The following is a 12,197-nucleotide window of genomic DNA, read 5'->3' as shown; positions in this document are numbered from 1 at the left end:
CTATCGTCTTGCTATCGAAGGCCTAGGTTAGACTCTATTACCACCGCTGTGTGACATTCACAACCAACACAGTGCAGGCCACATGGCGAATACGACTAAAGAAAGGCTTGGGAAAACGTTTGTTTTTCTTCAAAGTTTATACAAAGATCCATTCAAAAGGTAGAGTGACAAAGTATTCACCATAGCATTTGCGAAAATTGTTGCGCCTTAACGTTAACTGTAACCTGACTGATCTTGTTTCATAGATTTTTTTCAGCCGTCTCTCTAGCTAGCTCTCCGATCCTTTGTAGGGAACGTAGTTTTGGAGTGAGGTTGCTGGTTGATTAATGGTCGACGAGGAGGCTTCCGGGAAGCCAGGCCACCACAGCCAACTACTGTAACTAGGCCATGCGTAGTGTAGCTTAGGCCTAAAGTTTTAAAAAAACTAAACAGTTGTCAAAATCTTTTAATATTAAAGGTCTTTCTTGAAGAATGCCGTCTTCTTTTCTATTGGTGTGTGGCTAGCAAAGAGCTTTGCCGATGTTGATGTAGCAGCCCCACAACAAGCAATTTAATTCCTTCTTTAGGCAAAATATGAAGGTAGGGTACTGTGTACGGAAACTCCTGTGTACAGTATTGATATTTGACTTTGTTACCAATTTTTTATATTGTAAAATTTTTAAGTGCTTACACGTCAGAAATAGATTTGTTGGCTGGTTGACACAGCCCGTACCTCATACAGTATATCGTACATGTGAAGATCCTTGCATTACATGCTATTTATTCTATCTTGTAGGTTCCAGTTGATTCCTGTAGCAGTCCACACCTTGAAAGGTGGTTGCCACCTCCATTTCACAGAAAGGATTGTCAACAGCTGAAATAGTGAGCACGATTCTGTACACACCATCCCGAGGGCGTCTTTCCTGGGGGTCAACCCAGGGCTCAAGATTTAGACAATAGTGCTTGTTAGCTGTCATTCTTGAGTTATAACATAATTGTAATAATAATTGTAAATGACAAATTTATTAGATACAGAAATAAATTCTTGCGTACACTGATTTTGTAGTCTAGTTTTTTATTTTATAAAAACAGTAACAATATTATAACATACAATATCAAACACCCCCCCCCCCAAAATCAAACCCCCCCCCCCCCCCAATTTTAAGACTTTTAGATATGTCACTGGTAGAACAGTAGCTTGCTACTGAACATGTATTTCCTACATACAGTATTTGTAGACTCTAAAATTGATTAGGTAAGCCTTTGAAATTGTCATTTTTTTCAGGGGCTTTGCATCACTCTTGCTACTGGACAGGTTTCCCAGTTTAAATACTGTACAAGGTCACTCATGAATAAACATGCAATTAAAACCCCTGACTTCACGATTGTGAGTGAACCCAAAGTGAAACTGCTTCACCAATTGACAATAATGAATTACCACCTATCGACCTATACTGTACCAAGGCACAATCATTACCTTTGGTCAGTGGATTGTTTGCCAAGTACTGTACAGTGATAGGACTAAATATAACCCCCATCAGAGCACACAAAGGTTGCACCGGTTTGCCAATGTATGTTATCTATTGACCAGGGGTAATAACACTCGCCAATGACAGTTGTTACAAAGTACTAATTTTCACGACCTCAATCCTTGAATTCCCAAAAATGTCATACTAGAAATTTTTACATACACTTTTAAAAGGGCACTTCTTAAAAAAGGGGGTTTGTTTAAACCCCCTGGCTACAGGCTTGTGCTTTCACCTTCCAACCTGAGCTTTCCTAAAATTATTAAAGTGTTCAATATACTGCATTATGGTATCAGAGGGTGGTATTGAAATACACGCCATCGTGTCTGTCTCTTATACACATCTAGATGTGTATAAGAGACAGATACTTAAGTATACAGTACAAGTATTTTTTAATCGGTATGATTAGTATTTTAATGCCATGTTGGTGACAACTTGTATAATAATTTTTGAAGTTCTTGCTTTTTAAGTGGTGGTAATACTGGTATACCTACTTAACCAATATAATTATTTAACATACCTCAACTAACAATCCTTTTGTGTGAGATCCAACAGAGACTATTCCCACTTTGATCACAAAATCACCCAGCTCAAACCTCTGTCCTTTTGACTCGATCTTTGGAAGTTTCCGTTGACCATAAAAACCTTTTAATTTTTGCATAATTCCGTCAAAATTTGTGTCGCACACCAAACAGGTTCCCGAGTCAGTCACAGCAAAAGACGACAGAGGAAATTCTGTGTTATGAATCGTGTGAATAACTTTTGATTGTCCTAGAAAAAGAAAAATTAATTTTGTGCCATCTTATGTAATTTTATCTTCAAAACTGATAAATTGTATATGATAAAATATTTCAGAATAAAAGAATAGTTATACAGTACTGTATAACATTATTTTCAAAATTTTACAACTGAAGTCATAGGAGCCATGCCAAAACCAGCATCGGAGACAAAAACATGAAAATTGATTTTTTTTTAAATACTGTAATGGTATTCATATTCTCTACATTTATAGGCTTTAAAATTGATGGGACCATCATTTACTGAAATCGATTATTATTGCAAGTTATTGGTAAAATTATTACACCTTCTGTGTACTAAAGTATACAATAATTTCTACATTCTAATGCTAATTACTCGGTTTAACATTAACAATTAGTGACAATACACTGGTTTTGAAATGGCAAGGCTCGTATTAATTAGCCGACAAAACATTGGTAAATAGGCCATTTCGACATATCAGTGGTGATTGATAGAAGCACTCATGTACTGCCAGTTTCATATTACTGTACTTTGAACCCAGTTATTGGAGGAAAAACATCTTAACCACCAAGCTACAGCAGTGGCGGCTCTAGGATATATTTTCTGGGGGGGGGGGGCGCTAAATGCTAAGTTGTCCGACAGGGGGACTTGAGCTCGTAGGCTCGAGCTGGAGTAAGGGGTTGGGAGGGGGTTCCCCCTCCCAAATGAGATTTAAAAAAAATAATATCAACCTCTGGATGGCCAAAAAACCAACTTTGTTATGGTTGAGTTTAAGGAGTGAGATAGGGGCCACAAATTTGTTAGGGGATGAGTTTGCAGAGGGAGACTTTGTAATGTTCTGGTGGCGAGTTTGTAAGGGGAATGTTAGCTAGGTTGAAACTGGACTGGTTCCTCTACAGCTCCACTCCATTGGCAGACACGCACCTTGGGTTTGTGTTAATGCTTGGTAGGTTTCACAGTCGACACAGAATATTCCAGTTTTGTTTGCTCCCAGGAGATCTAGACGCTTGTTGACATTTTCAACAACTTGTTGGATGTTCCGATTCTCCGCTATCATCCACTGACTGACACTATAAAGCAAATTAAATTAACAAATCAGTAATATTATACTCTATCATAAATTGTTAAGAAAGTATAATACATACTCCAAGTATTGAAATACACGCCATCGTGTTGGGATTCAATATTTCGACATTAATTATGTCATCATCAGGAATATCTGAAGCACATACAGTATTTCATTTAAACAACCTTTTTTAGGTATCAACAAAGCACCTACTACTAATCCTACTGTAAAATGCCATACTTCTTTCAATGTTCTCCACTACACTTGACACAATGAGTGCAAATGGTGACTGCAATGCAAAAACAATCAAGGACTCCCAATTATTTAAGCAAGGAGTTAAGTTTATTATTAATTTTAAAATGACAACAAATAATATTATATTTTATTTGAACGTAACAATTTTAATGTCAGAAAAAACCCAAGAAATTAATAAACCACATAAAATAATAGAATGTATTTGCATACACAGCTTCATGCCCTCAATGAAGGCCAAGGCCTTACTCATGCACGCATCCAGCCTACCATCTGAGCGCTTAAGCCGCGCTAGATTGTTGTGAGTGTAGGCCTTCTACAAATCAAGAAAGGGGCCCTCCCTACGTACGTAGACCAGCTAGGCCTACTACTACTACTAATAGACCAGAATTCACAACCAAATACGTTGATTTACCATGTCACTCCCATTTTTATAAATATAAAATCTGATATATCTAAAGTCAGTTACTGTCAACATATTATAGGCCTCTAGGCCTTATAAGATCTGTGGTAACAACAGCCAGGCCAGGAGATCAGGCACGCAGCAAACACAGCTAGCTACCACTGCCAGAACTATAGCTGCCAGACAAAACGAAAGCTGGATTAGTCAGCCTATTTATCCAGGTACGTGATCGTAGGCGTAGAGGGCAGCAAAACGATGTACAGTAAACTTTTTGCGCTGCTGAGAGAAATACCGGTACAGTCGGTCTAAGTCTCATCGGCAAAAATGCTAAATATCAGAAACTTTCAAACGCTTCGATATAGTAATACGAGTTCTTGTTTGTTTAGAGTTTCAAGTAACTTGAAGAATAATGTGAGTAGCTATTCAATAATAATTGTTGAACCTACATTGATAAAAGGGAAAAGCTAGGACTAGGTGGCCGCCACCACCACCATGCTAGTCTAGGTAGGCCTAGGGCCAGGCCCAGGCTAGCCGGCTCGAGGCCTAGGTAGGCCTGCAGCAGTACTATAGTCTATAAGTAGGCCTAGTACCTAGTAGCAGAGTATGGGATGATAGTAAATGTAGTACTGTACATTTTGAGGGCCTTAGGCTAGCTTCTAACATTGTCCTCAAACCTTGAAAACAATTGCTTGTTATATGATTGTAATGATAATGTTCCCAATATCAATGTATTTTTATTAATTAAATTAAGACGAGATCTAGGCCTATTTATATTTATGATTGTCAAAATGATGTAAATAATATAAAAAAGTTCTCTGTCTGTTTACTGCGATTTACTTACCCTGGTATGTTTAATTTTTAGCTGTTGCTTATTAATATTAAATTTTATCTCTACCAAGATCCAGCCACTGTTTCCCACAACATTGTTGTTATTATTAGTATTTTGCCTTTTAATATATGAAATACTGCATATTAAATATTTATCATTAACAGGTTAGTCCAGCATACCAAGCAGAGAAACACTACAGGTAATACCCTATTCAGACTACACTCTGTTGTGATCGGTTGCACTGTAATCAGTGGTATTCCAAAACTGATTACTCCCAATAGCAATCAACGAACGCATTCAGACCAACACAAACAAACTTTACATTCTAGGGCCTCTGGTGGCTAGGCCTATGTTGACTGACTTTAGCCAAACAGTGTGAGGGAAAAATAATTATAGACACTGAAATGGGTATTTGAGGTAAAATTTTGGAATGGCCAATTACCGTAGTTACAGGTATTTAAATATTCAAAAACTTGGGTAAAAAGGGGCGTAAAACCCAGTGTAAATACAATAACAGTTAATTGTATTTTCGAACTTGATCAATTAAATTGATTTCCACAGTTCCCAAGGATTGAGTGACCCAGACTTTCTCCATGAGAGTATTCTACCCACAATGCACTTTCAGCGTAGCTTGCCTCGTCTTAAGATCCCAAAGCTGGAGAAAACTTGTGCTAGATACTTAGAATCACAACGAGTCATACTAAACGATGCAGAGTTTAATAAAACTAAAGCAATAGTAGAGAAATTTCAAGCCAAAGAAGGACCAGGTTTGTTTGCCATATTCCTTTACTCTTCATTTGTGTAATTATAGCAGAAAAATGTTCAATGTAAATTTTTGTGTCAGTGCAAGGTTTTGATCTACACATGCTGCTGCACATGCTCATTTGTTTTCTGTTTCCTTTCTCTCTCCTCATTGTCTCTTACTCTTCTTTTTTTTCAACATCTAATGTATTCTGCGAAATCATCTTCCACCATCTACCTTTACATTTAACTTATAATAGGTTTTTATCTTTTCTTGTTATAATTTGCAACAAAATGAAAATTGATATAAGAGATTATTGATTGATTAATGTTTTATTGTTATTATTGTTTCTTTATGTTTTTTTTTTTTTGGTAGATTTACATCAGGCACTAGTAGCTCTAGACAAACAGAACAAACACACAAGTTACATCAGTGGTAAGTGATTTGTGTTAATTCATGATATATTTACCAATTAAATTGTGTTGTGCCTTGGTTGAATGCTATTTGTTTTCTTAGTCTGTATCTGAAATTTCTGTACGATGTATTTGGACTGTTTTATGAAAACTCATGCAGTGTGATATCATATAATAATTAGTATTAAACTGATTCACTGATGACTTTTTTTTAACTCCTCAGGTCCTTGGTTTGATATGTACTTAGAGTCAAGGCTACCCCTCTTGCTCAATTTTAATCCATATATTTGTTATAATTCAGACTCAAGACCAGAGTATATGGATCAGGTATGTACTAACCTAGGTAATAATAATATGTTTCATGATATTTCGTTTATGATATAATGGTAATGGTGGGGTGGTTGAGATGCTTGCCTTAAAATCCTTGGCTCTGGGTTCAGATCCTGTGACACCACCAGGGTTTTTTTCTTATGACTAAAAATGCACCTATTCTCCTTAAGTCTCATAATGAGACATTGTTTCATTGTAATCACTTACAATTATCTTTCCTTGTCAATCATGAATTTTATAATAAGAATTAGATTGATTGAATAATGTTATTGAGTATTTTTCTTATCTTGTATTATTGCAATATACCAGGTGACGAGATCAACAAATTTTGTTGTCTCAGCAATGAGGTTTATGAAGACCCTACATGCCAGTAAGCTTGATCCAGACTTATATCATCTGAACCCTAAGAAGACGGACAACGAGAAGTTTAGAAGAAGAGCTAAGTAAGAAGCAATTAAGACTTAATCTATCAAGATCATATTCAATCAATCAATCAATTAATCAATCAATTTATATAATTATATATAATTTATATTGAGCTAGATATCCAGAATATAATTTCTGTCATTGAGTGGTATATGCGGTGTAATATACTGGTATTCTTGTTATAGAGGTTCATGGTCCCTTAAACTAATTCATTTCGAATGAAGATAAAATGTAAATCTTGATTCTTTTTTCAAATTCTAGATATTAATGTAGCATGTTACTTATTTTCAGTTATGTTTCGTTACTAACCTAGTGGTTTCATCAGACTGGCAACCTATCTTTTTCCTGCTGCTTTTATAGCTAGAAAAAATCGCCATAGGACGTGTTAGTTACATGGTCTTTAGCAGTTTCGGTCTCTAGAAAAAAGTTTATCAATGTAAAGGATAGACATTTATTCAGTGGTCCATAATTGGAGGTGGTCTTTTTTAGAAGTCTTTAATTAGAGGGAGTTATGTACACTGTATATCATAATATGATAAATAATTTATATTATATCATAATTTTACACTATATTCAATTCATCACTACTAGATGGATATGAGGATCACTAGTTTAATTCATCACTAAAATCATTAAGACAAATGACATAATCTATATGATTATTTGAAATTTACTTTGTATACTTATCTTAATCAAAATTATTATTTTTTTGTTCTTACAAGATGGATTCCGGGATCACTAGCTGCCTATTATGCAATAATGAACCAAGCATTCGCATTAGATATGAGCCAGTATGGGAATCTATTCAAATCCACCAGAATTCCATGTCAAGGAAGAGATGAACTGGTGAGGCTGGACACTGCCCGCCATCTCCTGGTCATTCATAATGGAAAGTTTTACACATTTGATGTCCTGGACAGTCAGGGTAAATATAGGAAACTCAAAATACTAAAGTTTGGTTTCCATACAATTGCTACACGTTATCACCGACAGCTTTCGGTGCTGCTGATTGGTCGGTCGAATCAGGGAGCCTACTCGATTGCGTCGGGGACTGCTTGCAGTACAACGTTTGCACTAAAAACACTGTAGTGACAGTGTAGCGATTTTATGGAAATCAGGCTTTGAGCTGTGCTTTGGTCATTAATAAAAGTCTTTGAGATTTCAGTATTTGTTCTCATGTTTAAATTAACTTGTTATGCCGTATGCACACTATCAAGTTTAATCTGACTGGTGTCTCAGATTTGACCATATATGGGCATGATGAGGTCTAAAAAAATAAATTGTTTTTTTTGCCCTTCTTTCTTTAAAATGATAAAAAGGGGCAGGTGGAAAAAGTCTCTTAAGGAATAAAAATTACCCACAGATTCTTAGAATGGCAATATCTTACATCAGACAACAACTTTAGACTAATTTGTAGGGCATCTGGCAAAAATAAAGATAAATTCACTCACATTTTTTTTAATTTGTAAAGAAAAAAGCTAAAGAAAAAAAAAGGTTTTTTTTGTTTTTCCACCCCTATTTTTTTCAGTAAGTAAGGGGTGGGTGGAGGAGGGCAAACACCCACACCCATATATGGGCAAGTCACATGTATTTGTCACTTAAAACTTAAAATGTTTTAATTAATGCTTGATGAATTGTTTAATTTTTTGCCTTTTTTTAATTAACTTTTTGGTTTCACTTTAAATTTGTTATCTCTTTTAACTTTTACATGGTGCTGTTTGAATTGTTGTTTTGTGGTTGCTTTTATTTTTATATATTGTATTTTTATGTATTTTTAAGTGGAACCAAATAAATTCAAATCAAATCAAAATCAAATCATCATCATCATTATCATCCTCATCATCATTTTCACCATCATCATGATCATCATCATCGTGCTCAACATGACTAGTAGTTGAAATTTTAGGATATGTTCTGTTGGTATCGCACTCAAAGGTATCCATAAATGTTTATTTGGTACGCTGTTCATTTGTATAGTATTGATTTCTACTTCTAATATTATATAACAAGAATGATTAATTTCCACTTGTTTTACAGGAGCAATAGTTCCTCCAGAAGAAATAAAAGCACATCTCCAGTATATTCTTGCTGATAGTTCACCTCGACCAGAATTTTCTGTAAGTTACATGACAACTGAGAATCGTGATACGTGGGCGTCCTTGCGACAGCATCTGTTAAATGGCAGTGACAGGAATCGAGAGACAATGAAACTGATAGATGGCGCTGTGTTTTGCCTTTGTCTGGATGATACAGAGCCGACAGAGGCTGTAGGATTGACCAGAAGTATGCTATATGGTGATGGTGCGAATAGGTAGTTGTATTAATGATGAATAATAAAATTTATAACTACAATTTTTATTTTATTTTGTCATGATAATAATACATGATGTTAATAATACATGATGTTAATATGCCACAACAAAATTATATTTCTTGTAAGAGAAGTTGATTTAATTTTGATAATTCTCAGCTATATGAAATTTGCTTTATTTTAATTTGCATGGTATATTTGCGTACATTCCAGGTGGTTTGATAAAAGTTTCCAGATGATTGTTGCAAAAAATGGAGTAACTGGCCTCAATTTTGAGCATGCTTGGGGTGATGGTGTCGCTGTTCTTCGCTTCATGAACGAATCTTACAAAGACACAACTGAGAATGCTGCCCTCGCTCCTGGCACCAAGCCAGCAGATGTAGACTCTGTGCAGAAAGTGACAAAGGTTTGTATGATGATACATTTGAGGATATAGAAATAACTTACCAACTAAAGCAAATATATTCTTTTGTACAGTCAATTGAAGCTGTTTTTTTCATGGTTACGATGCCCGGGTTTCAATCCATGATTCTTGGTTCAAATCCTGTGAGGCACCATGACATGATTAATACTATATAGTATATTACTATACATAGATCATTCTGAAGTGTAAATAAAACTTAACAACTGGCCAATGAGAGAACAGTATGCACAAGTCCCCAAAATCCACAACCATCTTTTTGTAGGAATTGCTGTCATTTTATGGGACCTAAGCAACAAATTTCAAAGGGCAGAATTTAGCCGAAAAGTCCACTGAATGCTAGTATGTTGGTGCACTGATTTAAAGATATATTGCCAAACAAGGACTCAAGAAAAACATACAAAAATTGGAATATAACTTTGAGTTGCATTAAAAATCACTATGTTAATTAACAACAAGTAGTAACGGATAAAAAGTATTATTTTTAAATGATTTACAGATGTTTTACTACATAAATCCTTAACTTCGTTGCTGGAAATGTAAGGGTATGCAGATATTATAGGAATGGACTATAATAGTAATTGGTGTTTTTATTTTTTGTGGAAATCTAATAATTGAAATAATGAAGATACTAGTTTTTAGTTTATGATAAATTTAAGTAGAAGTATATTTAAGAACCTCTTTGAATGTTACTCCAAATTGTTTTAACACTATTAGCACGTTAGCATAAGTTATGTTCATCTTTCACGCAACTCTATGAATACTGCACATAGTTTTTCTGTTCTATTATAGCTGGAGTTTGACTTGGATCCAACCATTAAGACTGGAATAACAGATGCAACTGAGAAGTACAACACGTCTACTGGCAACCTTAATATTGGCGTCAGGCAATTTGATAAATTCGGAAAGAACTTCATCAAAACAAAAAAGATGAGTCCTGATGCATTTATGCAATTATCATTTCAAGTAAATTTCTTAAAATTATGTTTTATTTTAAGTTATGATTGACTGTAAATTTATCAATTATTAGTTATATATCTTTAATATGATATACTAATTATTTTGATATTAATCAGAAAATCTGGAAAAAAAAAAACATTTTTATTGTTGATACTAAAATAATAATGTAATAATAATATTAACACATGTTGTGACAGCTTCGCTTTTACAGGTGGATATGTGCAGATATACATAGTAGGATGTAACAGTTGCTTCAATTGTTTTGTAACAACTACCATATTTTTATTGGCACAATACTGCCATTGTTATTTCTAATTTATTATCCTGTCATTTTTCTGTTACAACGTTAGATGGGTTACTACCGATTGACAGGTGGTAAAGTTGCAAGTACGTATGAGTCTTGTAGCACGGCAGCATTTAAACATGGCCGTACAGAAACCCTTCGTTCTGCTACCATGGAAACTAAGAAATGCTCAGAAGCTTTCCAGGAAGGCTCAGGCGCGAGTGTGGCAGACAAGAAAAAACTACTAAAAGCCTGCTCAGATAAACATAATGACCTGACCAAAAATGCAGCTATGGGTAATTATCATCTTTACAATCTTTAGTTTCTGCAGACCAACCAAACACCATTTCATTTATATTCAATTTATTTTCATATTTATAAAAAGTTTTCCTTCTGAATCTCAACGATATCCGATTATTCTGTTTCAGGGCAAGGGTTCGATCGCCACCTTTTTGCAATGAAAGCTCTCGCAAACAAGCAAGGCCAATCTGTCGCCCTCTTTGAAGATCCAGCCTATGCTCAACTTAACCACATCGTCCTCTCAACAAGTACTTTAAGCAGCCCTGCGGTGCTGGCTGGTGGCTTTGCTCCTGTGGTCTTCAATGGCCTAGGGGTGGGCTACGGGATAAAGGATGAAGAGCTAGGCTGCAACATAACCTCATACCCTGATTCTCCTAATGTTAATGAGTTTCTTGACTGTGTTGAGTCTAGCTGGGTAGATATGCATCAAGTCTTCACTTTGGACTCTGATTGATGATAAACTTAAAAACTTAAGCATCACATGAGTGAATAGTGATTGATTCCTGGTAATACAATGATTGCATAGTTAATTTATTTAATTATTTGGTATTATTGTTCTTATGATGCAAATATTGTTTTCAGCGGCATTATTATTATACTAATAATATAATAGTGAGTGGTAATAAGAGTTAATTTATTATCAGTGTTGTTCGATAATAATGTAATTTTATATGATGTGGCAATTTAAATTTATTTGGATCAACAGTAACTGATATATTAATCATCATCATCTTTGTTATCATCATCACTTAGTGTTGTTACCATCAAAACTTTTTTTTCATCATACTGTTTATACGACATTGGTCATGATTGAAAGTGAACAAATCTGTTTATGTTAACAAAATAATTTTATATTGTATTAAATTTGGTAAAAGTTATAAATATGGAAGTCTTTCAGAATTGTGGTTGTATGTACAGTATAACTGTAATATTGGCTGTACGCTACATTCAGTCCTGAAAGAAAACAAATAAAGATCTAATAATGATACAATATGTAGTTTGTTTTGACCTTTGTACTCAGAGTCATCATATGCAGTATCTTTGTTCAAAACACTGCCCATTGTGAAAATAGAAATTGCAAATTGCAAGTGAAGTGTTGTGAAGTACAACTGCATATAAATGTTCTTCGAACAAAATTATTTATGCAAGTAAAGTGAAAATAACGAATAATAAAAATATAACAAATAATATGAGACA

At 34.8% G+C, this 12,197-nt stretch overlaps 2 protein-coding genes and 1 long non-coding RNA gene across 3 annotated transcripts; 2 read left to right on the top strand and 1 right to left on the bottom strand.

Moving 5' to 3' along the window:
* The first annotated feature begins 12 nt into the window (after positions 1-12).
* Positions 13-1,037, top strand: LOC117107838. The gene is made up of 3 exons (XR_004445295.1): positions 13-159; positions 458-579; positions 776-1,037. It is a non-coding gene; the product is annotated as an uncharacterized LOC117107838 (long non-coding RNA).
* Positions 1,038-1,707: 670 nt separating this feature from the next.
* Positions 1,708-4,180, bottom strand: LOC117107865 (mediator of RNA polymerase II transcription subunit 20-like). Its single transcript, XM_033249673.1, has 4 exons — positions 3,998-4,180; positions 3,189-3,334; positions 2,026-2,276; positions 1,708-1,758 (listed from the first exon to the last, which is right to left on the bottom strand). Exons 1-4 carry the CDS (start codon positions 4,009-4,011, stop codon positions 1,708-1,710), a joined length of 462 nt encoding a protein of 153 aa, XP_033105564.1. The 5' UTR covers positions 4,012-4,180.
* Positions 4,181-4,245: 65 nt separating this feature from the next.
* On the top strand, positions 4,246-11,993 carry LOC117107835 (carnitine O-palmitoyltransferase 2, mitochondrial-like). Its single transcript, XM_033249625.1, has 12 exons — positions 4,246-4,396; positions 4,979-5,013; positions 5,376-5,581; positions 5,932-5,991; positions 6,193-6,296; positions 6,609-6,742; positions 7,448-7,650; positions 8,763-9,036; positions 9,250-9,442; positions 10,250-10,423; positions 10,768-10,996; positions 11,129-11,993. The coding sequence occupies exons 1-12, from the start codon at positions 4,310-4,312 to the stop codon at positions 11,452-11,454; spliced, it is 2,025 nt and encodes a 674-aa protein (XP_033105516.1). The 5' UTR covers positions 4,246-4,309; the 3' UTR covers positions 11,455-11,993.
* The last annotated feature ends 204 nt before the right edge of the window (positions 11,994-12,197 follow it).

The sequence above is a fragment of the Anneissia japonica genome, unplaced genomic scaffold (assembly GCF_011630105.1).
Source record: "Anneissia japonica isolate Jap-2015-1 unplaced genomic scaffold, ASM1163010v1 scaffold288060_len1141017_cov207, whole genome shotgun sequence".
In the NCBI taxonomy this organism is placed as follows: Eukaryota; Metazoa; Echinodermata; class Crinoidea; order Comatulida; family Comatulidae; genus Anneissia; species Anneissia japonica.
The sequence above is the reverse complement of the archived record's forward strand: the minus strand, read 5'-3'. Positions and strand labels throughout refer to the sequence as shown.

Coding starts and splice junctions, on each gene's coding strand:
- LOC117107835 (XM_033249625.1), top strand. CDS start 4,310: ATGCTAAATATCAGAAACTTTCAAACGCTTCGATATAGTAATACGAGT. Junction 6,297..6,608: donor GACCAGAGTATATGGATCAG/GTATGTACTAAC, acceptor GCAATATACCAG/GTGACGAGATCAACAAATTT. Junction 10,424..10,767: donor TTATGCAATTATCATTTCAA/GTAAATTTCTTA, acceptor TTACAACGTTAG/ATGGGTTACTACCGATTGAC.
- LOC117107865 (XM_033249673.1), bottom strand. Junction 2,277..3,188: donor AGCATTAACACAAACCCAAG/GTGCGTGTCTGC, acceptor TTCTTTTTCTAG/GACAATCAAAAGTTATTCAC. Junction 1,759..2,025: donor CAAAAGGATTGTTAGTTGAG/GTATGTTAAATA, acceptor TAATAATTTTAG/GAAAGCTCAGGTTGGAAGGT.